The sequence below is a fragment of the Lepidochelys kempii genome, chromosome 6, assembly GCF_965140265.1.
Source record: "Lepidochelys kempii isolate rLepKem1 chromosome 6, rLepKem1.hap2, whole genome shotgun sequence".
NCBI lineage: Eukaryota > Metazoa > Chordata > Testudines > Cheloniidae > Lepidochelys > Lepidochelys kempii.
In genome coordinates, this window is record NC_133261.1 from 106,204,816 (window position 1) to 106,231,098 (window position 26,283).

General features: G+C 39.8%; 1 protein-coding gene across 2 annotated transcripts in view; it reads right to left on the reverse strand.

The window, feature by feature from the left end:
• CLMN (calmin) overlaps window positions 1-26,283 on the reverse strand; it is a 100,933-nt gene that overhangs the window by 37,748 nt on the left and 36,902 nt on the right. For both annotated transcript variants that reach the window (XM_073349564.1, XM_073349562.1), the window contains exon 2: window positions 2,551-2,612. In XM_073349564.1, the coding sequence (XP_073205665.1) occupies window positions 2,551-2,612 (62 nt within the window). The remainder of the gene's footprint in view (window positions 1-2,550; window positions 2,613-26,283) is intronic.

Below are 26,283 nucleotides of genomic sequence, written 5' to 3' on the forward strand. Positions count from 1 at the left end.
GGCATATAGCTGATCTGCAACTGATAGCAGTGAATATCTCCAACGGCCAGTGATGGGACACTAGATGGGAAGGGCTCTGAGTTACTACAGAGAATTATTTCCCAGGTGACTAGCTGGTGGGTCTTGCCCACATGTGCAGGGTCTAACTGATTGCCATAGTTGGGGCTGGGAAGGAATTTTTCCCTGAGTCAGATTTTTCAGAGACCTTGTTGTTTTTTTTTGCCTTCCTCTGCAACATTGCTCATGGGTCACTTGCAGGTTTAAACTAGTGTAAATGGTGGGTTCTCTGTAACAAAGTCTTTAAACCATGATTTCAAGACTTCAGTAACTCAGCCAGAGGTTAGGTGTCTGGAGTGGTAGGGTGAGGTTCTGTGGCCTGCAATGTGCAGGAGATCAGACAAGATGATCATGATGGTCCCTTCTGACCTTAAAGTCTATGAATCTGCACAGTGGAAAATAAGGACACAACAAGTCACAGAAGACACTTGAAAGAAGTTTTTTGTATCTGTAAATGCAAAGCAACAAAATATCCATCCTTTAGTGATAATCCCAGTTTCAGGAAATCTCACCATCATCATGAAGTGTTCTGGCAATGCTATCATTCAGTTAAATATGTTTACTTTGACAGTTTCAGCAAACCTAGCATCATCAACAGCAGACATTGGCTGTTGTCAAAGAGCATTTTGCTCTGTTGCAGCAGGGGAGAAAAAAATTGTAAGTAATCCAGAGAAAACACTCCACGTGCCTGTAACGTTCCTAAGACTTCATGTGCTTGGTATGGCAGAATTAACAGCACCCCGCAGCCTTTTCATGATCTAATTCCTTTTGTAAATTAAAGAACTTTTTCAGAAGCCAGATGCTCAGCAAGCGATTCTGACAGCCTTCAAATTGCAGTTAGTTAAACTCCTAAAGTCTAATTCACAAAGGAATTACACATTTTCTATTTATAATGTGGATTGTTCCCAAAGATCTTTCGGTCAAAACATCACTGCTAATCTTATTCTGTATTTCCAATGAGATTTAAGAAGATCCTTTCATTTCTTCAGTAACATACACTGCAAAACTCTTAAAAAATAATATATTTAGTGACTTATCTGAAAACTCTTTACAAATCACATACCTACACCACCATTGAAATGCAGCCACCTCTGTCAGGAATTGTGGCAGCTGGACCAAAAACTGCACAAAAATACAGCACAATCCCGCACTTCCTGAAGTTTGGCCATTGACTCCAATGGGGGTAGGATTAGCCCCCTCAGATAGACTCTTCAGGGCAAAGACTTAGTTGTGTGTCTTGTGCTGCACTGAGCACATTGTTGCCACATCAGTAATAATAAATTCCTTTTCTGCAACCTTCCCACATTGAGTAGCGCTTACTCCTGAGAGTAGTCTGACTCTCAGTGAGACTACTCAAGTAAGAAACTACTATTTAAATGTGAGTAGGAATTGCAGAATCAGATCCAAAGCACAGTGTGCGTGTCGGGGGGCGGGGAGGGGGGGCGTGAAGAGACACAGAGGAGACTGAGACAAAGGGCTTAATTATGAAAAATACCATGGGGTCTTTAATATCTACAGAGCACAGAAAAGACTTCATTTTAAGGTCTCATCTTACCAACCCTCAAATAATAAAATATGAGGAACTTAAATTATCAACCTGAGATGAAGGGTTAAGCCATGTTCCAAGGAACGCATGTATCTTAAACCTGGCATTTAGAACTCTGATTTGCTAATCCAATTTGAAAAGGACACTGTCAAATTCCTATTTTGTATTTCCCAATGTGATGCCCAGAGCAACCAAACCACACACATTTATTTCTCCGTTATTTCTTTAGATTTAAAAAGACAATAAAAATCTCCCACAAAGAAATTTCCGTGTGCCCGAACGCTAACAATTAATTACATTTAATCACATAATGACCACCCCGCAGCATTAAATAATCATACACATGTAACAAATAAACTCAGTCAGCCAATGAATCAAAGCACCAGAAAAGTGCCTTTTACCCACACAGGAACATGCCCTCAACTTTCCCCACAAAATAAAGAAAAATTTCAACTTTGCTATTTATTTTCTTTTAAAATCAGAATAATCCTGAATTTCCAGAGTCTTTAATCTGACACCTTTTAAACTCTTTTTGCACTGTGTTGTTCTTACATATCAGTATACAGCCAGTTTCCACTTTTCCTTCGCACCACAGATGTGTAATTTTAGCTTTAACTCTTCTTTTGTTGACAACCATTTTCTTTTCCGGAGAATCATTCTTTTCAGGGCTCCAATAAAGTATAACCTAAGGAACCAGTCCCGCAAAAGGAATGTAGTAGGATCAGGCCTATATTTTATAGAGGCACACGCTATCCTAAAGCTCTTTACAGTAATAGCATATATAAATAACACCAGGAGGTACATGAAATCAAGAAATATGCCTGGGTAAGGCAGAAGTTACGTTTTCAGCAAACGGGTGTGTATATATCTTAGCATGGAGATATTTATGGAAGATATATGAACAGTTTTTATTTTTACAAATGGACAAAAGTATTTGTTGGCCTTACCTTCTCCAAATGTAGATTTATCCACCTGGTAAAGGTTCTCTTCTGCACGTTTTCCCTCTCCACTACAAATAAGAAAGTAGGCGATTTATTTTTCAGAAGAGGAAAAATTCACAGCAGTTTCTAATTCATTAAAAAATAATAATCAAACCCCATATAATAAAGAAGTTGTGTGGCCAGTGGATCACACACAGTACTGTGAGTCAGGAAACCTTAGTTTGATTCCTGGCTCTGACATGGGGTATGTCTACACTTTTAGTTGGGGGTGTAATTCCCAGCTCAAGGAGGCATACCTGTGCTAGCTCTGATCCAAATAGCGTGCTAAAAATAGTGTCACTACAGTGGCATGAGGGGCCAGCCGCTGTGAATACAAAGCCATTTGAGACAGTAGGCATGTACATAGGAAAGCTACAGCTCTTAGGGTGACTAGACAGCAAATGTGAAAAATCGGGACGGGGGTGAGGATTAATAGGAGCCTATATAAGAAAAAGACCCAAAAATCAGGACTGTCCCTATAAAATCAGGACATCTGGTCACCCTAACCCCTTTTGCCACTCAGAATGAATCCCATGGACTCGGCATGTGACCCTGGGCAAACCACTTACGCCTACATTTCGAAGCATATGGGTGCAAAACCACATAGACCCAGATTCTAGCAGCTGATTCATAAAGGTAAACCCTTCTGTGTGCACAGAGCTCCATTTCAGTTAATGGGGCTCTGCACAAGCACAGTTCCACTCACACAGATCAACTTGTAGGATAATCAGGACCCAGACACACTCAGGGTGGCATATGCTCCAAGGTGTTTGCATGCGCAATTTGAAAATAGCAGCATAAAAACCTCTCTCTGTCTTCCCATCAATAAAAAGTGTAAGGATAATTATATTTAGATCTATGGATGAAAAACACTACAGCCTATGATGACGATGATATTTTTTTCTATTATTGCCATGATGAGATGTTGCCTGCTGCTGGAAGTACAATGTCAGCCTAAAATGGGTGCAGTGAATATAGGCTGTCTAGACACTTTATATGAGTGACAAATGGGAGTTGTTGACATGGTTCCAAGATGGGGAATATTGCAGTTTCTCTCCATTTTAAGCTTTCATGCCTGGGGTTAAGTGAAAGACTAGCCATTGCTACTTCAGTTATGAGCTAAACGGCTTTAAAAATAAGAATACATGCAACTGCTATGAAGAGGGAATTTTTGGTTTTGGTGAATGAAAGAATTAGAATGAAGCCTTTTCCCCTTTAAATATACTTTAGAGACAGGCTTTTGGCTAAGATCTACTGTAGTATGAGTTTATTATCTGACATTGGGATACTAAATCCTGCATGCAGTGAGAGATGTTCTTGATTACCTAACAAGTGTTTTCCATTTCTAAATACTAGAAGACTAAGTAGTCTGAAGGTTATTAACTTTAAATATTTAAAACCTAAATTAACAACATGAACTAAATCTATTTCCATTAGGATAAAAGCAAATTTTAGTGGCTAAATTTAGCAGGAATAAAGATAAAGAGCCAGCTGGTGTGAATCAGCATAGCACCACTGGCTTCAACTGAGCTATACTAATTGACATCAGCCCTGGGTTTGGCCAAAAACTAACAGTAGTAGTAGAACCTAGCAGCCCGAGCCATGGACCAGGACTCCATTGTGCTCAGCAATGTAGAAACAGAACAAAATGATGGTCCTCGCCCCATCTCATAATTTAAAGTATAAAACCAGAGACAACAGATGGGGGAGTATAAAGAAACAATGAGACAATATCGGTCACCATGATAGGCTATGGTAGGAGTCTCATTATAAAAAGTTTGATTTACACATCTTTTAGGGAAATGTTCACATCTTGATTTATGCCATTGGATAAGACTCCTCTTCCTAACCTCTGAACTATTGTATTTTGCATCGAAATGCCAACTTCCCTCAAAGAATTAATTACTATTTGTATTGTACTAGCACCAACAGGCTCCAATTAGGATTAGTGTCCCATTATGTTAGGCGCTGTATAAGTACTTAGGAAGACACAGTCCTCGCCACAAAAAGAATTTACAACCTAATGTAAAAGGACTCAGCAAATAGTACATTTCCATATTGAACTAAAGGGACAGCATAAAAAAAAAAGTTATACTTTTGCCTGATTTCTATTTACCTACATTTCATTTAACTGAAAGAGATGAAAGAAAATATTTTCATTTCAGACATACCGTTATTCTCAAGTGGTTCTCAGCTTTCACTTAAATTAAGGAAATTTGACAACTTGATAACAAAAATGCCATATTAAAACTAGTTATGCTGTGTTTCAACTTACTTGAAGAGCATATCACAAATGTATTTAAATTATTTTATTTCTTTATGAATAAGAAAATAATAGCTAACCTACCTCCTGGGTAATCATGTCCTGTAGAAGTCTGAATTGTTTTTATTGGTCAGCCTAATTATGGGTTAAGAAATAGCTTCCATAAATCACATTTAAATATTGACCTTTTTGATCATTATAATTCAAGGGTCAGCAACCTCTAATGATACATACATTTGTTTTATTTTGATGTATAGGAATTGAGCTTTCAGTGAATTGTTTCTGTCACTGCCAGCCATTCAAGCCTTTTAAATCAGCTTATTTCTGTAAAAACTGATTTTATGTAGGACTGAATAAAAGAAATTCATTACCCTTTAAGTGCTTTAGAAATCACAAAAAATGCCAAACCAATTATTGTTATTGGCTTTTTTTCCCAAAAAAATATTTCACAAAGTATGTGCACAGATTTTAAACAGCTCCTTACACATGAAACTGAAGGGTCACATTTATGGATTTAGAATATCAAAATACCATTTACTACCTGCATGTCTCAATATAAAGTAGGGACAATGGCACATGCTTCCAGTGCCTTCCCCGCCTTTTGACAGCTAGTCAAGCACCAGAAATGGCATTATATATGGTCAGGAAAATTAGTCAACCCAGGCTATGTGCTGTCTGTCCTACATAGCGAGGGATGTGTATCTTTTTGGTTTAGAAAAGAACTGGAGATATCAGGAGACTAGATTAGTATTTTTCAATTCTAGTTAGGAAGACAACACTGTCAGAACAGTATTCCAGAATTTCTGCCCCAGGAAGTCCAGAAGCATACAAAAAGTCAGAGATGGGAAAAGGGCAGTTAACATTTTCTAACTCAGAAGAGGTTTCATTTAGGTCAGTTTCTATTTTATCCCAATCAGTTTGGGAGTCACTATTTCTAGGGTAAATAAAAGGTATTCTGCAGGCTGTATGTTACAAATGGGTACCTGCAAAAGTGAGCGTACAGTATGGTATACACCTAATTTAGCTATATAAATCCTGCGATGCATGCAAGTCTGGGTTACACATATACATGCAGGTGTGTGCACACAAATCCAGCTCATACATCAGATGATTTACATACTTAGGCATGCTCATGCTTTTGCCCACAACCATATGAAAATTCAGGACATAATTTCTACAGAGAATAATCAATGGGCACAGAACTGCTACGAGGAAGAACAGTGACCCTGACAGAGACACACTAATCGCCTATGTGATATTCCAGTGCTACAGCGTAGCAGTAATTGGACTGGGAAAAGAATATAACAGCTTATGCAGTCCATATGCTGATCTGGAGAATTAATGGGGGAAAGTTCCATGCAGGTATTTACGGACATGTGCCTTAGCTGTTTTTCTCCTTTAGTTTTGTGGACCTCCCAGTTTTGGTGCAACCTCCCCTCTATGAGCCTTCTTCATTTGTGAGGGTTGTAGAGACTCTATAAACTTTATACAGTTTCCATAAATCAAATGGAATCTTTTTTCTTTGCACCTACCATTGCGTAAAGGTGCAGAAAATCAGCCAAGTCTAAGATTTCTGCCCTGATGTATACAGTTTACTGAAATTGTGCTGGGTTTACTGGGCAACTAGAGAGCAATAACAGCATTATAAAAGAATAATTACACACACCATATGGCCAGCCTGCACACAAATCGAGTGCAAGTGCTGGAAAGGAAGAATGCCTGCTGTGAGGGCTGAATTTAGGGATATAATGTTAGATGGTAGTAAAGCTATAACATTCTGGTTTTGGTTTAACATTTGAGTTTCAGGGGTCAAGCTCAGCTTTGACCTTATCATAAAAGACAAACAAAAATTCAAGATGTGAAACTTTGACCCGCACAAGGCAGTGCTTGTGTTTTCAGAGAGCCAAATCTTGAGTCCTTTCTCAGGCAAGACCTCTATTCACCTCAGTGGGAAATGTGCCCAAATGAGTACTGACAGACAAATGCTGTACTCTAATACCATGTCCCAGTACACAGACTCAGTGCAAATATTATGTGCAATAACTGAAAGGGTAGGAAAGTCCCTAGAGGCTACAGAGAAACAGTGGTGTTATTGTAACCTTGGGAATTCCTCCCTGGCCTACAGCTACATCCTAGAGGATGGCAGGAATTTGATCAGAGATATTAAGTGTATGTTAATTATTTAAAACGTGTTGTATCTCCTGCTACTATGAGCCAGAAAACACATGCTACTATGGTGATATCTGTCAGATTGCCATCTTCCTTTTGCTAAACTGCATTCTGGGGTTTAAATCTTGATTCCAGTAGGAATCAATCAATGCAATTTTTCTGGTTCCCCTTGTCTATTAATGGCAGCGCCCCCATCCCCATCTTCTCCATCTAGGATTCCAGCCTTGAATCTATTCCTGTACTAATGTTTAAGGCCACTACTTTCTCCTCCTTCAAATCCCTCTTCAGAATCCACCTGTGCTGTGATGCCTACAAGAAATTCGCCCACTAATGGTGGCAACTGGAGATAGCTGTTTTGATTTGTTTTAAGTCCTCTTCTGTGTGGTAAAGCCAGCTATAAAACAGTCCTCTGATATATGGTATCAATGAGTTGGGCACATTGATGAGTTGTGAAACATGGAGAAATACCAGACCCTCTGATTTGAGAGCTAAATGCTTTTAGGTGTAATTAAAAATCATATTCTTCTATAAGACTAATTACATGTCCAATTGTAAATTAGGAAGCCCATAGGACCAAGTGAGAAAGTCACTAAGAACAGGACTGATGGCACCAATCAGCCATCAGGTGACAACTACCGATCTGAGCTGTAGCTGAATCAGCAAACTAGAGGTGAAAGGATCCCACTATCAGTCTCCTGCACCACCCACTCCCCCAAGCTCCGCTGAGGTATACTTTCATTTTGTGGATTTTATACTGTTTCACGTGAGAAATAAAATTAAAAAATGCAAATGGCTGTGCTAATGAAAGAGGCTTTGCTTTTTTTGGTATAAACAGAGAATACCCTACACAAGGAGGTCTGGTTAAGGGGACTGTGGGAGCTTTAACCTTTAATGGATTTAAGGTAGAGTTGTAACATGTTTTTAATACACTCTAGTTGCATGTATTTAATTTCCTTTGTTTTGTTTTTTTGAATGGCAGCATGACGACCACGGATTGACATCATGTCATGACCTGGCCTTGATTATTTTCACCCTAATGACATATTTTAATATCATATGAACTCTCCATTCAGGTGAGGTAGTCAGGGATGGGGTGATGGCTGTATAAGCATTAAACACAAAGCAACAACACTGAATCCTACTCACCCTCAGTAGCTATTTCTGTTTCTTTGAAACTCTTTTCTTTCCTGTGTTTTGTAATGTCTGTGAGTGACCTTCCAACTAAGACCTGGCTTCAGTAAACTTCCCCTGTGCAGAGCACTCAGCACACCTGACTCCTAACTTGTTACACCCCTTGCAGTTCTAATCTAGGGCTTCTTTCCATGTTTTGTCATCTGGGCAAATGAGGACTAGAAGCAACACTTAAAGTGGTCTGCAAAAAGCATATGTATGGGCGGAATTGATCTTGATCTGGGAGCAGCAGCCTAGGTAAGGCCGTGCTTAAAATCTCAGAGACATGGCTCAATTTTTTAAAAATTTTGTGTCGTGTCTGCAACCCCTTCCCGCACATGTACACACCCCCACACACTTGTGTGTGTGTTGACTCGGATTATTGTTTGTTTAGGTGGTGGTGTCTTACAATGATGCTTTACGGAACTAAAATGCATGTGCAAGAACTATAAGATCGGTGTGGGAAGGATCCATGAAAAAGTAGCTTTTCAGAAAGGATTTAAAGGAAAAGAGAAGGCGGGAACATGGAGAGTGGAAGATTGATAAAAGCTGTACAAGACACCGTGAAAGAAGTTACAAAGGCAAGTGTGGGAGGAGCTGATGAAGAGAGCGATGAAGAAAGATTGGATGGGGGAGGGTAAAGCAGCGACTAGGCCTAGGATTATTACATTTGTTTTCCCTTGTGATCCAATCACATTTGAACTCCATGCTCTTGATCTACAGATTATTGCACTAACACACTGGCACTCTCCACCCCTGGATTGCAGCTGTTATATATAGTCTTTAAAATCGCTGTCAACAACTAACTCACATGACAATATATAGGTAAAGTTCTCCTCTCCAATCTGCTTGGTGGAGTCCAACCCTAATATTCTGCCCTCCTTCAATTTGTAGCTCTCTCATGGACATGAACAGCAGCTCCATATACAGTACGTAGGAGTGCAGATTTGAGCAGCGGAGCCAAAACCCCAGGGAAGAGTTTTATTCAAACTGCCCACAGAATTCATTTTTATAGGCTTCAGAATTCCTGAGAATTGTATTTTTTGTGTGCGTGTTTGAGAACTCACAACCGCTTAAAGCATTAATATCAATTTTCTTTTTGAAATACATCTGGGCTAGAAACTTTCAGCTTGATGAGATTTGGAGCACATGAAATATTAAATCCTTAAAATACAGGTTTATAAAGGAAACATTAACTTCAGCATATAAATGTAGAAACCAATCTCAAATTACCTACTCTGAAATAGTGCCACTGAACTTCCAGATGAAGTCGTTAATTTAATTGTTTGTTGAAAATGACCCACTTACAGGGCTACTTATTAAACTTCTATGGCAGGTGTTGAACATTTGAGGCTCTTTTGTTTCAAGGAAAGTTGCAGAGTTAAAACCTTACTGCAGAAATTCTTAATGCTCAGGCTGGTATTACTGTTGTACAGAGTACAGACACCCAGAGGTCTCACACAACACCAGATTTTCATTATATGACAGGACATTTTTTAGACAGAGTGCAGATTTTGGTTAGGACCGAATTTGCAAATCAGTAATCAAACGTTCTTTTTAGCTGCTGAAGGATGAATCTGAGATTCCCAGACAATTTTACTTCACATTTTTGGGAGTCCTCAGTACATCCGAGGCTCATATCTTCTCACCAGCTCCCATGAAATAGCGCTGCATGCGCCTTTGGAGGACAAAGCTAAACTCTTCTACTCCAGGACTCCCCCTGAACTTTTTCTACCTATTCAAAGATATGGGGCCTGATTCTCCTCTCACTTACTCCAGGGTAGATCAGGAGTCATTCAGCTGAAGGCAATGGAATTATGTCAGTCTATATGAATGTTCCATCAGGCCCATGCTGTACAGTCACCAGGGAGAAACTTATTACCCCCAACTTCTGATAGTTAAAACAATGGCACTGGACCCACCTCAGCCTAAACACTTCTATTCTATTGTCCCATGAGGCAATAGGCTTCATTTCACTTTCCCTCCTGTTCACACCTCTATGCCTCCTTGCATGGACATACATTCCAACACCTCTATACCAAACCACCACCTGCTCTTCATTCAGAGCTCACCTAAACTCACTTTCAGTGCTATGAGTTTAAAAAGATTACAAAAACTTCAAGATGTTCACTGTCAACTCTTCAGAGCAGGGACTTGTCTTTAATTTGTTCTGCAAAGCGCAGACCATATTTATGCACTCTGAAAAATATATACAATACCACCATCCCATGGGGGTGGGAAAAAAAATCTTTTCGCTGACCAAGGTTGTAGACACACACTAAAACCTGAAAAGTAATAAGATACTCTCCTGAATATTGTGCATCAGCTCTCTGAGAAGGAACGCAGTGACAACCATGTTAAAAACTGAACAATTGGAGACAAAGAAGCAAAATCAGAGAGGCTAACAGAAGGATAACAAAGACAAAAAGCTGAATATTGAAGTTGCTTGGATTAAATAAAGCATTTTAAAAGAAACTCTGCTCTCTCAATCAAGCATGATATTGCTGGGCTTTCAAATCCCAGACCTTAATAAAAGCAAGCCACAAATTTAAGAAGGAAAAAAGAACTGCTGATTAAAAAAAAATAGGGACATTTCTCTTGACATTAAAAGACAGTTGAGAATTATTCTGCGTGCTTATGTTTGCTACAGCTCTTATCTTAGCAAAACTGATGAAATAGTGACTAGATGCATTTTTATATATAAATACGCACTATAAATGATACAGTTCAATAACATGAGCGAGAGTGTGCGTGTGCCCAGCACATATCTGATATGATTAAAAAAATAAAACTACATTACAGCTTTCTGAGGTGAATTTCAGATGTTAGTACAAAGCCCAGATTTAAACAAATTCTGCTTTTGACCTCTTTTGCCTAGAGCAGTAGCTTCAAGAGACAATGCAAGGTTTATGGGACGCTTGCCAAAGAGGCATAAAATATAGCTAGGTCTTTGCCTTTTGTGTATAGGAATCCTGTGCTCAAGAAACTGCAGTTCTGACTTACTGTGTAGTCAGAAAACAGGTAAAGTACCCACAGGATGGGAGTGATACGGAGTTACTTTTCTGAGCCTGTCAAACAAGCTAAGGTTTCCCTGCCAGAACTATTTTTCACTATGAAAGACAGCAGAAACAAAAAGCATCACCCAGCTTATATATAAGGCAGATAAAAGATTTATGCTACAACTTTGAACCACAACATCCCAACACCAGAGGAAATGTACAGAAATGAAAGGAGCAAGCTAAAGCCAAGTCATAGATGTACACTATTGTAGGTCCAGTATTAAAAGCTGGCTGTCTAAACTCATTAATTGCCTAGGTCCCCGACGTGGAGCTGCCACTGCTAATGTGCTCGGTCAATAAACTTAAGGAAGAGGCTTCAAAGCTATGACTGCACTCCATGATGGCTGAGTCACAAATCACAGTGGGTTCCAATTTTTTTCTCCTGCCTCTTGAACTGAGTTTAATGGCCTCTCTAAACTACTAAACAGTTCAGAGGAAGGAGAAAAAAGCGTGAAGACAAATGAACATTAAAAGCATGTAAAAAGTACATGCAATTCTAAAATAAAAGCTTGAGAGATTTACTGAGATTAGTATTAACTGGAACAAAATCCTGCAGCTTTAGAGAATAAGCAGATGTTTTGTGCATCATGGGTTAAACATGTGATATGAGATAATGGGTTGCAGATCATTACAGAAAGAGAAAAATCAAGTGCTCTAAGACTTGAGCTACAGTCTGATCTGCAATGGGAGAAAGGGCAGGCCAACAGAATCAACAACAATTGCAAGTACCATTTTAAAACTTATGAAACTGTACTGTACACTGGAGTGATATCACTGCAATTACCACCACAAGCTGAACTATAACAGTGGCCCATCATCAGATGTATTCATGCACAGGCTAAAATCTAATGGAACCCAGTGGTTATTCTTTAAAAATCTGCCAGTTTCCTTAAATGACGTGATCTGATTTTTTGCAGTATTCCCAAGCATACATTCAGAGAATACTGCAAATACTAGGATTAGTAGACACTGTAGAAGAAGCTGCATACAATAGAAAAAAGAACAGTTACTTAGTGGACAGAGCATGGAACTGGGGAGTCAGTAATCCCGACTATTATTCTCAGCTGAGCGACTGATTTGTCAGAGGTGACACAGCAAATCATTTATTTTCTCTGGACCTCAACTTATTTTTCTGCAAAATAGATACACTTGTTAGGATATAGATATTCAGGCCGGTCTGTAAAGGCCTGTTCTCTAAGAATTTAGGTGTATTCTTATCACTTAGCTAGTTATAGAGGTATAAAAGAAAGAATCAAAATCACTGTCTGCCGGTGTAAGGGCCTTTTCTTACTGTGACAGTCTGAGGCCCCGTTCTTTGGCTAAGGCCTTTGGCTAGGCAGCAGAGGCAGCCATAAGCTGGGAAGCGACCGGTCACATCCTCACCTTCCAAACTAGTCACACTGAAATAAGGTTTGTGAGAGTACAGAGCAGATGAGCAAATTGATTAACAAATATTGTATTACAAAACGTGAGGCCATTGGCAGAATAAAGGATCATCAAATCACTATTATATGCTATGGAAAATGCAATTTTTGTTTAAATCAAAACATTCTGAAAAAAAGTGTGTCAATTTCAATAACCATTCCCACAGGAAAAATATATTTCTGAAAAAAAAAATCAGAGTAAAAATATATTTATTCCATGTGCAGGCTTAGGCACAAAGTACTGCATAAGCAAAGAGGAACAGAGGTAACTGTTGGGAACAAATCATAATTATTTAGGGTTAGGTTTAATTTAAAGAGACGTGTGTCTCAGTCCACAGGCCACTTCAGTTCTTTGGCTGACATGCTAATGCAGGGGTGGCCAACCTGTGGCTCTGGAACCACATGCGGCTCTTCAGAAGTTAGTAAGTGCCTCCTTGTATAGGCACCGACCCTGGGGCTGGAGCTACCAGTGCCAACTTTCCAGTGTGCTGGGGGGTGCTCACTGCTCAACCCCTGGGTCTGCCACAGGCCCTGCCCCCACTCTACCCCTCCCCTGAGCCTGCCATGCCCTTGCTCCTCCCCGACCCCCATCACCTCCTGCACGCCATGAAACAGCTGATCAGGAGGTGTGGGGAGGGAGGGCGAGGCGCTGATCAGTGGGGCTACCAGTGGGCAGGGGGGAGCTGATGCAGGGCTACTGATGTATTAGTGGTTTCAGAGTAGCAGCCGTGTTAGTCTGTATTCGCAAAAAGAAAATGAATACTTGTGGCACCTTAGAGGCTAACAAATTTATTTGAGCATGAGCTTTCGTGAGCTACAGCTCACTTCATCGGATGCATTCCTGTGGCAATGTACATTGGTAAATTCTGGCTCCTTCTCAGGCTCAGGTCAGCCACCCCTGTGCTAATGAATGAAGAGAAGTTGAAGAAAACTACTACCAAGGAGACTTTATGCAGAAGTAGGAAAATCAGTGAATTCACAGACAACATTGTGTAGCAGTCTAGAAACAGACATTGTTAGAGAGAGGGGGCAAGGGTTCAGATCTCAGAATACAGCAAAACTCCAAAAGCATGTCATCTGCTGCAAGAAAGGTATATAATCAGTCCCCAGCTGGGCAGAAAGGGAAAGCATGAAAGTATTTAGGGGGAAAACAAATTTAATTTAGGAGTAGATTTAGAATAAATCTATGCTAGTGATAACAGAGGGCGTGACTGTACGAACTTGTAGATCTACCAGTTAAAATATTATTATCAGGCCCCATGAGCCTTCCTCTATGGAAAATAAATACTAGTATCATGATCAGTGCAGACAGCACCTCTACTAATAGGTAGTTCTAGGTCTTTATCTGAGTGTTAAGTTGTCTCGTTTTGCTATGCTGTAGACTTGGTTCAGGGGTAGAAGGCTAGGAAGAAGTTCACTCCTTCCTTTGGGTGCTGGACTTATTTCTTGCAGTGTTCCATAAATCTCTGTGGTTCTATAATGACTTATTACAACTGGTGGCAGCAGCTTCAAGATGTAAAAAGCCCTTTTTCCTGAGAAGTTTACTGGTCACGCTGATGAGACTGAAATCAGTGTGTACTTGGCAGACTTTGAGCTGTTGCTCTCTGTGACCGAGTTGTCTGGAGAGAAAGCAGCACAGTACCGAATAGTGTTTTTGGAGTATAATGCCAAAGCCTTTTTCCAGTAGCTTCCCAACCCAATGTGGACCATGGATTTTACAAAGAGGGGCCCATGCTCAGTGTCAAACCATGAGAGAATCCTTTGTAAAAAGTAAGTTTATCAACAATTTAACAGAGGAACTTTGAGTATTATTATAATAATCTGAGAGCATTAGGATACAAGGGGCCATGCTACCAGTTAAACCGTATACCCAACTGAATGCAGAAGTTACATGGGTAAAATGTGAACAGAATATAGTTCATAAAAAATATAGTTACATTTTAGTGCAGTGCTAAAGACTAAAAAGAGATCTAATTAAGTCTCTCTCAATGCAAATGCGACCTACAGAAGAGGTAGCTGATCTTTGCCAAAAGCCAAAACCAAACCCAAAGCACGCTCATTCAGATTTTGGACAAGAACAGTTAAGGCTTCAGACTCAGCAGCAAGCTGTACCTAAAAATCTGAGGTATGGTCCCGGGAAATTCAGAAACGTCTTATTTAAGTTAAAACAGAGGTTTTTTAATGAGTTAAATGTGAAAATGAATAATCCAGATATTACTGGTATTATGTTGATGTTAAACTGCATTTGCATCATGATGTCATAGACTAAGGTCAGAAGAGATTATTGTGATCTAGTCTGACCTTCTGTATAACCAGTATCCATAGACCTTACCCAAAAAGATTCCTAGAGTGGATCTTTTAGAAAAAGATCTCTTGATTTAAAAATTGTCAGTGATGGAGAATCCACCATGATAACTTGCTCTAATGGTTAATTACTCAGTGTTAAAAATTTATGCCTTATTTGCAGTCTGAATTTGTCTAGTTTCAACTTCTAGCCACTGGATTGTGTTAAACCTTTCTCTGCCAGACTAATGAGCCCATTAGTAAATATTTGTTGCCCCATATAGTTACTTACTGACTGTAATCAAGTCACCCATTAACCTTCTCTTTCAAAGAGCTCAATATATTGAGCTCTTTGAGTCTATCCTTTAATCATTCTTGTGGCTCCTCTCTGAACCCTCTCCAATTTAATCAGCATCCTTCTTGAATTGTGCACATCAATACCAACATGGTATTCCAGCAGCAGTCTCACCAATGCCATATACAGTTGTAAAAGAATTTCTCTATCCCTATTCAAGATTCCCCTGTTTATGCATCCTAGAATGGCATTAGCTCTTTGGCCACAGAGTCACATTGGGAGCTCATGTCATCTGAGTATCCACCACAACTCCCAAACCTTTTTCAGAGTCTTCCATCCTGTAAGTATAGCCTACATTCTTTGTTCCCAGATGTATAGATGTACGTTTAGCCATATTAAAATGTATATTGTTTGCTTATGCCCACTTTACAAATCTATCCTCTTAATTATTTACAAATCCCACAAATTGTGTCATCTGCAAACTTTATCAGTGATGATTTTAGGTTTTCTTCCAGATCATTGATAAAAATATTAAATACCATAGGGCCAAGAACCAATCCTTGTGAGACCCCACTTGATGACAATTCCCCATTTACAGTTACATTTGGAGACCTATTAGTTAACCAGTTTAATCCATTTAATGTGTATCATGTTGGTTTTACATCATTGAAGTTTTTTTTTTAAATCAGATCATGCTGTATAAATCGAATACGTTACAGAAATCCAAGTATGTTACATCAACACTATCATCTTTATCAACTAAACTTGTAATCTTATAAAAATATATATCAAGTTAATTTGACAGGATCAATTTTCAATAAACCCATATTGATTTGCATTAATTACACTACCCCCTTTTGTTCTTTATTACTAGAGTCCTGTAACATCTGCTCCATTATCTCGCCTAGGATTAATGTCAGGCTGACAGGCCTACAATTACCTGTGTCATCCCATTTCCCTTTTTAAAAATTGGAAAAGCATTAGCTTTCTTCCAGTCTTCAGGAACTGCCCCAGTTTTCCAAGACTTACTGAAAAAATCAACATTAAATAGGCTAGTGACCTCCTCAGCCAGCTCTTTTAAAACTTTTGGATGCAAGTTATGTGGACCTGCTGATTTTAAAAATGTCTAGTGTTAGCAGCTTCTGTTTAACATCCTCCTGAGATACTAACGGAATGGAAAGAGTGTTATCAGATAATGAGACTTCATCCCAAATATTGGACAGAAATATTTATTGACTATTGCTGCCTTTTCTGCATTATTATTGATAATTCTAACATTTCCATATAGTAATGGATCAATACCACTGTATGGAGTATTTTTGTTCGTAATGTACAAAAAAAAAACCAACACCCCTTCCCCCCCCCCCCCCAAACCTTCTTATTGTCCTTAATGCTACTGGCCATAGATTATGCCTTGTGCCCCTTGGTTTCCCTTATCAATTTTCTACAATTCTTAACTTCTGATTTAAATTCATTAGTCTCAACTTCACCTTTCTTACATTTGTTTATTTATTTTTGACACCTGCCTTCACTTCCTCTCTTATCCAGACTGTGCTGGTTTAAATGACTGACATATATACATACATTAAAAAAAAAAAAATGTCAGTCTTCTTCCTCAGTTGTGGGAGTGTGGCAACTAGTAAGGTACTCTTAAATGATTCCCAATCATCATTCATATTTTTCTGATTAAATTTTTCCTCCAAGCTGATGTGTCATAATTGTTTTCATCTTTGTGAAACTGGCCCTTTTAAAGCACTAAGTTTTTATTTTATTAAATGTCTGGACCTTATTCTGATCACACATTGTAAACGTGATCAAGTCATGATCACTTATTCCTGAGCTAACATTAACTTTTATTTCTGTTATCAGTTCCTCTGTTAGGACAAGGCCGTATACAAAATTCCCTCATATTGGCTGCAACTCTTTTTGTGTTAAAAAATTGTTATCTATAATGTTTAGAAATTCCAAGGATGTTTTAGTACTGGCAGCATTAGATCTCCAGCATGTGTCACTCAAATTGACCTCACCCACGATCACACAGTATTTTCCCCCTACACATTAGAGACAGGTCTGTAAGGAGGTGGTCATCCTATTACATAGTGTGATTTGGTGGTCTGTAGCAGACACCAACTAATACCCCATCTTGCGCTTTGTTTGTTAGGACATTGATCCATAAGCATTCAGGATTATTTTCTTCCAAGTTATCAGTGACTTGGAAACAGGTAATGCCATTTTTTAACATGGCGCACCACTCCCTCTCTCCTTTCACTCACACAGACCTTCCTAAATAGTTTATAAACATTGACTTTAACATTCCCGTTGAGTGAATCATCTCATCAGGTTTCAGTAATACCAACTAGATCAAATGTATGCTCATAAATGAGCAATTCTCTTGTTTGTTAACCAGGCTCCTAGAATGCCCCAAGGGTCGAGTGCCCCAAGGGTCGGTCCTGGGGCCGGTTTTGTTCAATATCTTCATAAATGATCTGGAGGATGGTGTGGATTGCACTCTCAGCAAATTTGCGGATGATACTAAACTGGGAGGAGTGGTAGATACGCTGGAGGGGAGGGATAGGATACAGAAGGACCTAGACAAATTGGAGGATTGGGCCAAAAGAAATCTGATGAGGTTCAATAAGGATAAGTGCAGGGTCCTGCACTTAGGACGGAAGAATCCAATGCACCGCTACAGACTAGGGGCCGAATGGCTAGGCAGCAGTTCTGCGGAAAAGGACCTAGGGGTGACAGTGGATGAGAAGCTGGATATGAGTCAGCAGTGTGCCCTTGTTGCCAAGAAGGCCAATGGCATTTTGGGATGTATAAGTAGGGGCATAGCGAGCAGATCGAGGGACGTGATCGTTCCCCTCTATTCGACATTGGTGAGGCCTCATCTGGAGTACTGTGTCCAGTTTTGGGCCCCACACTACAAGAAGGATGTGGATAAATTGGAGAGAGTCCAGCGAAGGGCAACAAAAATGATTAGGGGTCTGGAACACATGAGTTATGAGGAGAGGCTGAGGGAGCTGAGATTGTTTAGCCTGCAGAAGAGAAGAATGAGGGGGGATTTGATAGCTGCTTTCAACTACCTGAAAGGGGGTTCCAAAGAGGTTGGCTCTAGACTGTTCTCAATGGTAGCAGATGACAGAACGAGGAGTAATGGTCTCAAGTTGCAGTGGGGGAGGTTTAGATTGGATATTAGGAAAAACTTTTTCACTAAGAGGGTGGTGAAACACTGGAATGCGTTACCTAGGGAGGTGGTAGAATCTCCTTCCTTAGAGGTTTTTAAGGTCAGGCTTGACAAAGCCCTGGCTGGGATGATTTAACTGGGAATTGGTCCTGCTTTGAGCAGGGGGTTGGACTAGATGACCTTCTGGGGTCCCTTCCAACCCTGATATTCTATGATTCTAATTAGTATATAGGAAATTCAAGCATTTCATGCCCTTTGGTTCCTTGATTGATTTTGTTCTCAACATCTCGATTTTGTGGTAAATGAGTACTCATATTGTCCCCCCTTTTAACCCTCCCCTTTTGCTAGTAGTTTTATCCCCGACTGACTACTCTAGTCAGTCTGTCCACAAGGAGATTGGTCCCTCTTCTACTGAGGTGGAGGCCATCCAAACTATACAGCTCCCTCTCCCCATAGGAGAGGTGGGCCAATGTTCCACAAAACCAAAGCCCTACATCCTATGCCACTTACCTACTCAGTGACTCACTTCCAGAATCTTCTGCATTCCTTTGGTCATGGGATGGGACAGATCTCAGAGAAGATCACTTGGACATTATTCTTCTTCTCCATGATTCCGAGTTCCCTGAATTCATCTAGTATCTGAGATAGCACTAATGACACTGTGTTATGGGATGATATGAACCATCACCAATGGATCCTGGCCTGTAGACTTCAGAAGTCTATCCAATCCTAGACAGACATCTGGAGTTTTGGCTCCAGAACGGCAGCACACTGTCCTGTTGTCCACCTTTCCCTGGCAGGATGTTCTTTTGGTTCTTCCGAGTACTGAATCTCCCACAAGGGTCTGACTTCCTTGGATAGTTAGAGAACTCTTTTCAAAGGTAAGCTTGATTTTCTTACACGTTAGACCAAGCTGCCATCCATGTGTGTGTCCTGTACATCTCTCCATTCCCTTGGACCTGGTGGATCTTGAAAGGCCTCTTCCATAGTTTCCACATTGAGGACCTGGTATTGATTTGAAAGGTCTAGAGCTGTGTGGAATTCCTCCTGTTTCTCTTCTTTCTGGTGGCCATAGTCTACCTATCCTCATCTGTCTCCAACCATGAAGAATGTTGCCATGACCTCTTTCCTCTAGTGGTTATAAACTGCTAGGCCTTCTCTTTGACTCCCCCTCTCTCCCCAGTTCCCTTGTGGCCGGCTCCATTCTTCCTGAGACCTGGGGTACTGGTGTTTCCTGAATCTGGTTGTCTAAGAACTCCTCCAGTTCTCTTATTAGAGTCTTAACTTGCCCCTCTAATCCAAGAATCTTTTCCTCCAACAGTCACCAACTTGCACTTCATGCACAGAAAATCCTTTCTGTCCTCATGCAGGAAAGAAAGCATGGCACATCCATTGCAGGTCACCACCACTGTTCTGTCACAGGCCATCTTATCACATATAGTGCTGAACCAGGAAGGAAAGCTTCTCATACTCCTTCTGTTAACTCCCTCTGTTCACAGCTCTCAAGTTCACCTAGCAAGTGATTTTTTATATTAAGTCTTCCTTGCTTAGCTCAGTTCTGCTTTGCCCCTCACCACCAGAGAGGTGATTAATCACTCAGAAACTTCAAACAGCTGATCAAAGCTCTAAGAGCTAGAGCCTCATAGTCTTTAGAAAAGTACTAATCAAAGTTCTAAGAGCTTACTTAGGGGCCCATGACCTGGCTACATAGTCTGTACCCAGAGAACAAACAAACAACCCACAGATGGGCCAAACACACCACTCACCAAGTCCTGCTACCTCAAAACACAGTCTGGAGCTACTCCCTCCTGTTCACTACCTTTGTTCACTGCTCTTGAGTTCATCTAGCAAGTGACTTTTTATACCACGTCTTCCCTGCTTTGCTTAGCTCAGCTCTGCCTCTTAACACCAGGGAGTGATTAACCACTCAGAGACTTCAAACAGCTGGGCTGACGAAAGCTCCAAGGCATAGAATCTCGTGACCTTTAGCCAGGCACTGATCAAAGCTCTAATGTCCCCACATTCAATGCAAAACTGCATTGCACAAGTCATAGATTCATAGATATTTAGGTTAGAAGGGACCATTATGATCATCTAGTCTGACCTCCTGCACAACGCAGGCCACAGAATTTCACCCACCACTCCTACAAAAACAACCTCACACCTATATCTGTGCTATTGAAGTCCTCAAATCGAAGTTTAAAGACTTCAAGGAGCAGAGAATCCTCCAGCAAGTGACCCAGGCCCCATGCTACAGAGGAAGGCGAAAAACCTCCAGGGCCTCTTCCAATCTGATGTGGAGGAAAATTCCTTCCCGACCCCAAATATGGCGATCAGCTAAACCCTGAGCATATGGGCAAGATTCATCAGCCAGATACTACAGAAAATTCTTTCCTGGGTAACTCGGATCTCACCCCATCTAATAGCCCATCACAGGCCATTGGGCCTATTTATGAATATTTAATTACCATTTAATTAAGTCATCAAGCAACTGAAGGTTTTGGCAGCTGCAGTGTTGTCTACTCAGGATTTTACAGCAAGTCTTATAATATTTAATGTTTTTCTTAAAATCCCAGCTCCTGAAATCATATAATTGCATGAGAATCTCAGTTTTCCTTTGTGCGTGGGGGGCTGGGGGTTGTTTGTTCAAAGTAATGATTGCAGAGAAAAGATTGAAACTGTGATGCAAATGCACCATAAAATATTCAAAAACCAGAAAGCCAATTTAAAAATGAATTATGGGGGTTTAAAAAAATCACGATGATGTTTAATCCAATCTCAGGATGTTTGGGTCCCATCTCATGATTTTTAAATGCTTTGTGTTGAAAATAGTGCAGCTCGGAGGGGCTTTTGATAGGGATTGTCTGACAGCCCATTTTCTAGATGTTTCTATTAAACTGCTCACCAGCGAAGTATTAACAAGTAAATTACCTTCCAGCTTTCTCAGTTAGTGACCCAGTTAGATTAATGTGGGTGTGGGGGTAGGGTTTGCACCTTTTTACAGCGACTGTTTCAGACCATGTCTGTAGCAGACAAGCGTAGGATCAGAAGATCACTGTCTACAGCTGACTCAATACAGCATCAGTTAACCTTGAAAACATCAACCCAGTGTAATCTTCACAATAATGTAGGCATTTTTTTGTTTTTAAATAAAGGTTTAGGGTTTGTTGTGAGAGTTAATCCAGAATAACACATGAGAGTTAATCCAGAATAAAGTAGGATGCAAATTTAAAGCAGACTAACTATTCCTGATTAATTACATGTGTGGATGCTCTTATTCTGGAATTATTATTAGTTGTATTATCACAGGCCTAGGAGCCTTAGTCCTGGGCTCTATTGTGCTAGGTGCTGTACAAACAGAACTAAAAGACTGTTTTTGTCCCAAAGTGTTTACAGTCTGGCCTCAGTATAACACAAGACAACAGATAGGCAAAGACAGAGCGGGGAATACAGGAAACACTGAGACAGTGTTGATCAGCAGATAAACAATGGCCTCAGCACACCAGGAGCCTAACTATGGAGAGTTTTTTGTCTCTGAAGTTTGCAGTGGAACATCCTCTTCTCTTTTAGTTAAAGGTAATGGTTTTGGGGTTAAAGCACTGGACTGGGGCTCAGAATATCTAGTTTTGATTCATAGCTGTGCTACAGATTCCCTGGGTGACCTCAGGCAAGTCACATGGTCTCTCTGTGCTTCTGTTTCCCCATCTTTACCAGGGGGATAATTCGTGTCACTCATGCATGTCGTGAGATTAAATCCACAAATACTTGGAAGGCACTCAATCAGACCTTGCAGTGACAACTCTGGCTTGATTCTGATGCCAGCAAAATTGATAGAAGCAAGGCTATAATCCATATGATGGTTGTTTCTGTGATATATCTGGTGTTGCTTCTGTGATAATCATCACTACTTCTCCACATTATTGCAACGTCTCTCAAAACCTTGACCTAGTAAGACTTGGGGAATGCACTCTGCATTCCTTGACTATCTTTTAAAAAAATAATTACATACAATTTTGGCTGCCCTACCACTGCACAGTGCTTTAGCAGTAAATGGCTGCAATACCCTTTCCCCCTGTATATACTGCAAGAAATAGATCAAGCTTAAATATTAGACAGACAAAAATTCTTAAAATGAACTCTAAAAACAGACCATTCTTCCCTTTCACATGAGTAAATATTTGCAGACAGATCATCACAGAAGCTGGGTGGGAATTTTTGTTCCCATATAGGATTGTGCAACTTTGGAAAAATGCGAAACTTCTCACATTTGTACATTTCGGTGGTGTTTTTCTTTTTAGTTAATTTCTCCATTAATAAGAATGACTGCAATTTAGCTGCAATAATGACTTTGAAAATATGCCCCATTTGCTTCAATTTATTTCCACAGCTGCATAGTCACTTTATTTTAACTTTTTTTGTTTTTTAAGTGGATTTGCTTTGTCTTTGCCTCCCATTTAATGAAGAGATGAGTTTACTGAAAACTGCCTTTCCAGTTTCACTGGATTAGTAAAATAAAGCCTAATTTGATTGAAAAATAACTTCACCCCATGTTGCTTTACTGCCAATCAAATCACACCATTGCCTACAGCTGTGCTTGGCCACAAGACCCATTGGTTTCACTCATTTGTTTGTTTTCAAATGGTCAGCAATAGCAATCCAGTCATATCCTCACACACACACACACACACACACATATGCAATTCAGTGCTGAGCAGAGTGTTCAATTCAAGGTAAGTAAGAACTATCAAACTGGAGACTAAGCCTTCAGAGAGAGATTCTTGCTAGCCTTGGTTTACTGTGGGTCAGTGACTGTAGCTTAGAAAATTCTGGACCAATAAAAAATAATGCAATCATTCACTAAGCGATATACACAGATGCCAGATCATTTTTATCCATGCTTTATAATGTGGCAAAAGCCTGCCAGAAAATCCCAGGAAACAGGATTTGATGCTATGATACTACAAGGTGTTGAATATCCTCAGCTTCTACTGATATCCCAGACTGCACTCAGCTGCTTGGAGAGTTTGGCCGAGAGAGAGCATACATGTGCACAAGGGCAGGCCTTTTTCTTTGATAAGTCCCACAAGTAGAGGTAGGGCCAAATCCTGTTCCACTCCCTCACTTGAGTGGTTAAAGCAAACAGTTATGGCCCATAGTCATTTCCCTTGCAGACAGGACCACAGTGCCGAATCAATTTGTTTGACATCTAACTACAAGGTTTAAAAGATGGTTTTGGATGCTTGTGGGGTTTTTTTGTTTTTTGTTTTGGTCAAGTCCAAAGAGTACCTTTTAAAAAAACACCATCTGTGCACACAGACTGTCACATTAAACCAGTAACATATAAAAGGTTTTCAGCTCTCCTTTAAAAATGTAGTTTAATTCAAACAAAACAAATATAGACCCTCCCTACCTCTTCCTACTTGAACTGATGTCCTAAAAATGGAGAGCCTAGGTGCAGACTTTAATAGATACAGGATCTACCTAGCACAATTGTTTGTGTGAGAAAGCCACTGCTCCATTGATTTCTGCTGCTGTTGGCAACTGCCATCACACTGCATAATTTATTTAAAGTCTAGTAAATCGTGGCATTTATATCACTTCAAAACCATCAAAAAAATACAATCCCACACCCTTATATGAGTGTTTGTAAATGTCTTTTTCTTATCAATGACTGAAAAGAAGAACCTGGAATTAGTGAATAAGAACATTACAACTGACTAGATAATTATAGTATTCCTTACAAATGCACAGTATTAGCAATTTTAACAAATATTTATTGCTGAAGACCATCATCTCTACTCACTTAGATATAAATAGGGCCCTACCAAATTCACGGCCATGAAAAAATATGTCATGTACAGTGAAATCTGGTCTTTTGTGTGCCTTTACCCTATACTGTACAGATTTCACGGAGGAGACCAGTGTTTCTCAAATTGGGGGTCCTGACCCAAAAGGGAGTTGCAGGGGGGTCACAAGGTCATTTTAGGGGTATTGCCACCCTTACGTCTGCACTGTACTGTGCAGCTGTTGGCTGGGTGCCCAGCTCTGAAGACAGCCCAGAAGTAAGGGGGGCAATAGCATACCGTGCCATCCTGCCTTCAGTACAGAAGTAAAGGCAGTAGTACTGCAATCTCCCTACAATAACCTACCATTACAACACCGTGAAATTTCAGATTGAAATAGCTGAAATCATGAAATTTACGATTTTTAAAATCCTGTGACCATGAAATTGACCAAAATGGACTGTGAATATTTATATAATATTCCAAAATACCTTATATTTAAGTAAGGTCCTAAATATAAACAAACATTCTGTGGGTAAGTTCTTATTGTGAGAGACTCATACCAAGTGTCTAACTAACAAGAAAATTTTGTCTCCGATTTCAGTCAGAAATCAAGTCAAAGAGAAAACTTTTACACTGATTTCTCAGAGGATCTTTTATCTTAGAATCTCAACACACTTTACATATATTAATGAATTACTCCTCAATTCAGGGAGGTAGGTAAATATCACCATATTCATTTTACAGAGGAGTAGCATGAGGTAGAGAGAGGTTAACTGACTTGCCTAAGGTCACACAACAAACTGAGCACAAAGCTAGGAATGGAATTAGGAGTCCTAACTCTTTAGTCCATAAATCACACTGTCTGTATCTTGTATACTATATGGAGGAAGATAACAAATGAATCAAACAAGTATCTTCCAAACTTATATAAAGGGACAAAGACTCTGAATTCCAAATACTTTAAGCCCTTTTCTTAGTGGCGCCCCATATTTGTTTATTTGCTTCAAAATTTACAGTAAAAACCAAACCAAACCAGACCCCCAGAAGAATGTTCTTTCTATAAAAAGGAAAGAAAATCTTCAAACCTCCCAAGAGCCACATAAAAATCATGTCCCATGGTTAACTTCCAAAGCAACTAATGTTTCCCTGGAAACATGTTTCTAAATCAAGTTGCTTTATTCATATCTTGTACTAACAATTTGTTCAGAAAATGCAAAGACAGACTATGCAAGTACTGAGGTTAAATCCCCAGACTTGCCTTCTGTAACCAAATCGCACTGTCCCTAGAACACAGAATACTCTGGGTCTGTTTATTTTAATTGCTAGATGTAAAAAAAACCAGAAGGTAAAGAAGTATGACCTAAGCCACATCTGAACACACTAAAGTTTAACTCTAGCTTCTAAAGTTTAACTCTAGCTTAGGCCACAAGTGAACTGAATTTGTTTTCATCTTAGTAGGTTTCAGAATTCTCATCCTGAATGTATATTTTTTTCATTTGACAAAACCATTCTACATTATGATGATATGCAATTCAACTGGCATTCTTCTCAGAAAAGGCTCAAAGGTGCTGCCTGACAGAACTGAGATGCACTGGCCAAGTTGTGTGGGAGTCCAGGACAGAAATAGCTGGGGTACGGCCAATCAGGATTGAAATTCATTACAAGAGCTGTGTGGGGGTACAGGATGGAAATAGCAGAGGTGATGTAGGTTAGATTTCATAGATTGCAAAGACAGAAGGGACTATTATGATCATCTATTCTAATCTGACCTCCTGTATAACACAGGCCAGAGACCTTCCCCAAAATAATTCCTGGAGCATCTCTTTTAGAAAAAGACCTCATCTGGATTTAAAAATGGTCAGTGATGGAGAATCCACCACAACCCTTGGTAAGTTATTCCCGCCCTCACTGTTAAAAATGTATACCTCATTTCCAGTCTGAATTTGTCTAGCTTCAACTTCCAGCCATTAGATTGTGTTACAACTTTGTCTGCTAGACTGAAGAGCCCATTATTAAATATTTGTTCCCTATGTAAATACTTTAAGACTGCAGTCAAGTCACCTG